Source organism: Oncorhynchus keta, unplaced genomic scaffold (genome assembly GCF_023373465.1).
Source record: "Oncorhynchus keta strain PuntledgeMale-10-30-2019 unplaced genomic scaffold, Oket_V2 Un_contig_20584_pilon_pilon, whole genome shotgun sequence".
NCBI classification, from domain to species: Eukaryota; Metazoa; Chordata; class Actinopteri; order Salmoniformes; family Salmonidae; genus Oncorhynchus; species Oncorhynchus keta.
The window spans coordinates 1-5,000 of NW_026282093.1; the positions used below are offsets into that span (position 1 = coordinate 1).

The following is a 5,000-nucleotide window of genomic DNA, read 5'->3' on the forward strand; positions in this document are numbered from 1 at the left end:
TCTGTACCGGTACTCCCTGTATATAGCCTCCACATTGACTCTGTACCGGTACCCCCTGTATATAGCCTCCACATTGACTCTGTACTGGTACCCCTGTATATAGCCTCCACATTGACTCTGTACAGGTACCCCTGTATATAGCCTCCACATTGACTCTGTACTGGTACCCCCTGTATATAGCCTCCACATTGACTCTATACCGGTACCCCTGTATATAGCCTCCACATTGACTCTATACCGGTACCCCTGTATATAGCCTCCACATTGACTCTGTACTGGTACCCCCTTTATATAGCCTCCACATTGACTCTGTACTGGTACCCCTGTATATAGCCTCCACATTGACTCTATACCGGTACCCCCTGTATATATTGACTCTATACCGGTACCCCCTGTATATAGCCTCCACATTGACTCTATACCGGTACCCCCTGTATATAGCCTCCACATTGACTCTATACCGGTACCCCCTGTATATAGCCTCCACATTGACTCTGTACTGGTACCCCCTTTATATAGCCTCCACATTGACTCTGTACTGGTACCCCCTGTATATAGCCTCCACATTGACTCTATACCGGTACCCCCTGTATATAGCCTCCACATTGACTCTATACCGGTACCCCCTGTATATAGCCTCCACATTGACTCTGTACTGGTACCCCCTGTATATCGCCCCGCTATTGTTATTCACTGCTGCTCTTGAAATATTTGTTTTTCTTATCTCTTACTTTTTTCTTATTTTTTTTTTCAGGTATTTTTAAAAGACTGCATTGTTGGTTAAGGGCTTGTAAGTAAGTATTTAACTGTAAGGTCTACTACACATGTTGTATTCGGCGCATGTGACAAATACAATTTGATTTGATCAATCAAGTACAAGGGAGGAGCGAAAACCTGCAGATTCTCGGCTCTCCGTGGAATGAGTTTGACGCGTGTCTTATGCTAACAGACTATATGACTGGGTCATTGACCATTCATACATGTTCAGACCATGATAAGGGACGCAGTGATCAGTCCGTCACCAAGATGACAGTCAAAAGGGTGTGTCAGTCTGTCTCTGTGGCAATAGTTGGCCAATGGGCATGCTCACCGTTGTCGTTGTCGCCCTCTATGAATTCCAACTCCTCCTCCACGTCATCATACATCTGTTGCCATGGCTCCAGCTCCTCCTCCTCACACTCCATGAATAAATCGCCGTCCATATTGCTGAACGGATCAAATATCTAATAAACAACTAAGACACACTGAACGGTTAAAATGTCTAGTAAGTGTACACTCATAAGTGTAGATCTATCGCTAGAGAACTACGAACAGTGTCAGAACACCATACAGTACATTAAAAAACACCATTGTTGCTTGAGTAAATATCAGTGTCACGTGTTTGTATGAAACTATAAATGTATTTTATTTCAAACATTTATTATATTGTAACCTTTATTTAACTAGGCAAGTCAGTTAAGAACACGGCCTAGGAACAGTGGGGCAGGACAGCAGATTTTTACCTTGTCAGCTCGGGGATTCAATCTTGCAACCTTTCGGTTACTAGTCCAACGCTCTAACCAATATAGGCTATCTGCCGGCTACCTGCCGTAAACTACACTATTGAAGAAGGGAAAAACACCTATTGATTGAATGTTGGCAATGTGACTCAGAGACTTGGGTTCAGAGATATAGAAAATCTGTCCAGGATTGAAATAATCTTGTGAAATTGAATTTCTAAAGATATAAAAATACATATTAAACTATTGAATGAAAACATTGCTTCTATGACAATTTTTGGGGGCCAATTGTTTTAAATATATATACGCAATTGAGTTAATCTATTATTCTTCTCTGGCTCATTGTGATAGAATTTCTCGCTAAATGTCCCTGGCAACCACTAGAAAATTTACGAAAGGGGCGGGGGACAAAAATAGTTCTCTACATGCATGACAGATTTGAGGTGCATGACTCAAATAAAACAGCTGTTCGTTCCGTGAGTCTTACAAGTCATATACATGTATTGCAGAAGAGATTATCTCGTAATGCAATAGTCGCATTCCAAAGAGATAAGACCCCCCCCTCACATTTTGTGGAAAATACATTCTGCGTCGGCGTAATGTTACTAATGACTCACAACGTGTAGGCTACGCTATTGATGCCTTTCCACTGTAACGTTTAGCGTGCACATTAGGTATATTTACGGCACAAAATATATATATATTATTTGTGACACACAAACTACAGGTAAACCATAAATTATTACAGTTAAATTCTTACCCTTTCCAATACGAAGACAGAACGCTAATAAACTAGAACACACGTAAATTCTTCTCGGGATACATGTTCCACATTGGAGGCATATTAATCCGCATGAAGGAGGCAGACGTTTACCTCTTTCAGCAAATGACATTGGTCAAAACAAAGTTTGCGTCATTTCCGCTTTAAAAATCTGCACTGTGATTGGCTTTCATCAATGTAAAGAAGAGAGGCGGAGCAAAGCGTTTCAGGAAGTAGGGTTGTCCTAAAACTGCGTTGTTTTAATAAATTTAATTAAAAACGTAGTTAATTCAATTCAATTAATTTATAACATGGTAATTAATACTCAAATACATGAAATAGTATTAATTTCAACCAAATTGGTGTCAATACTAATATCCATACACCCACTAAAGACAAATTCATTGAAGCTGCAAGCAGCCATTTTGTTATATCATAATGCTATTTATTAGCCCTTATTCAATGACTCAAATTCCATTGCATTACATTGAGCAATTTGACTTCCTCTTTCGCCTTGTGAGAAAAATGCCCAGACGCTCGGTCCCGAACAAAATGCTGTCTAAATGCAAATACACCTCACACGCGAGAATTGTACTTTCATATAAGCAATAAATAATTGTTCAAATACAAAAGCTACATTTACTGTGCAGTTTAGGAAAGAACATTGCCTCAAACCGAGACTACACTTCCTCCCCTCCAATTTCCAATGGCGTGGAACTGTGGAGGAAGTTTTATACTTTGGCTGGGGGCTGGCTGTGTTTTTGTAAATTCTGCAGGCTGCAACAATGATGCAACTTTGCTAAAAATGCATACAGTACGTGTATATTTTGTATTTGAAAGATTCTCCCACCCTGATGTGAAATAAAAAAAACTGTAGGCCTATCAGAAGTGAAGATTATTAACGTTTCTAAACTTTAAAACAGTGACAGGATTGTAGTTCCTTGATCCAGCTATGTTCCATACTTTCAATTGAGAACTAAAGGGCTGGGTTCTCGAGAACTAACTATTGATGTGCTGATTAATGTTACATACTCACATTGAAATTTGATGTTCTCACATTACAATTTTACAGAGTGAAATGTGTGTGCGCGCGTCAAATAAAAAATATATATATTTGTCACATGCGCCGAATACAAGTGTGAAATGCTCATTTACCAACAATGCAGTTCAAAAAATAGAGTTAAGGAAGTATTTTCTAAATAAACTAAATTGGAGAAAAAAAATCATAATAATCTAAAAGTAACACAAGAAAATGCCATAACAATGTAATGTGTGTGTGTGTGTGTGTGTGTGTAAGAGAAAGAGAGAAGGGATCCAGGATCATTTATTCACTTTGGGATTCATGTACATGTAGTCCACTCCACAAAACAATGTTACAAAAAGACTGCTTCTAGGCTATAGGCCTAGACTGTCAACAAGGCACATGGTGGCGACTTTGAAGAATCTCAAATATAAAATATATTTTGATTTGGTTAACTTTTTTTGGTTACTACATGATTCCACATGTGTCATTTCATAGTTTTGATGCCTTCACTATTATTCTACAATGTAGAAAATAGTAAATAAAATAAAAACCTGGAATGACTAGGTGTGTCCAAACTTTTGACTGGTACTGTATTTGGAAATGTGTATATATATGTTTTATTTGATTCTCTTAGGTTATAGGTTTCGGCTATTGTAACGCTGAATTAACCAGTAATATTACTGTGAGGTAGCCAACATAACCCATCAGTGCAGCACATATGGCGTGCTATCTCCCTCTGGTCCCTATACATTTGATAAAGGACATGGGTTATGCAGCAATAGGTCTTACCTCAAATAGCCTAACCAAGCAACTATCACAGCAGCCTTGAAACATACAGATATTAGCCCGACATTGTGATGTCAACGTGTATCATTGTAGGCAGCAGATTAGCCGAAATTGCATGACATGGATATACTCTTCATGGCAGATCATGTTCTAGGAATTTTATTCTAGTAAAATGCATTGTTATACCATTCTGCCTATTCATTTGCATTGGTATGTTTACATCTGTTTGCAGCGTTTTCATTCGCTGGACTGGGCTCACTCAGTTCACACCTAGAGATGTAACATAACACTTTGCATTTCGACACCACTGCTGCTCTCGTATTGCCCATGATACATTAGAGAATACGATTGTAATCTCTTCGTAATCTGAAGACAGACGCTAAATCCCTCTATTTAAATTGCTTTAAACCTATTAATAGCCTTGCTCTCAGATGAGAGCATCATAGCCGACAAAACATCGCAATATTCCTCGATTAGAGTGAGGTAACTCCCAAGGCGAACGGTATTCGGTCCGTCCACCTATGGTCTGGCAGGTTTTTGACCAAGGCTACGGATAAAATGTGGGATGAAGTTGCTCGGTCTGCGCCGGTTAAGTATGGCGCTGTCATAGCGGTCACAGTGATCTGTAAGTCATGGCCTTTGTTTTTCATTGTACTATTTGAAACGTGTTTGTTACAATGAAATACCCAAGTAAAAAAAATATATAATAGACATTGAATTAAATTTGAAGGCGGGGCAAGGAAATCACTCAGAATATGAAATCGATTTAACGGTTTTAAGAAAAGTCTCTAAAGATAATTTTCATTCTCTATTATCATTCAACTTGGTTTGTCTTTTTATCTCTCTTATCATTGTTTTATTAGAGAGAGCGATAACTTAGTTGTGATATTGAATATTAAACAGACAATAACAAAATTGGTTGTGTTAATTG

At 38.5% G+C, this 5,000-nt stretch overlaps 1 protein-coding gene across 1 annotated transcript in view; it reads left to right on the plus strand.

Annotated features, from left to right (window-relative positions):
* The first annotated feature begins 4,400 nt into the window (after positions 1-4,400).
* The window catches only part of si:dkey-23o4.6 (retinol dehydrogenase 12), a 3,415-nt gene continuing 2,815 nt past the window's right edge, over positions 4,401-5,000 (plus strand). The window contains exon 1 of the mRNA XM_052504813.1: positions 4,401-4,694. Within this exon, the coding sequence (XP_052360773.1) occupies positions 4,628-4,694 (67 nt within the window). The 5' untranslated portion in view covers positions 4,401-4,627. The remainder of the gene's footprint in view (positions 4,695-5,000) is intronic.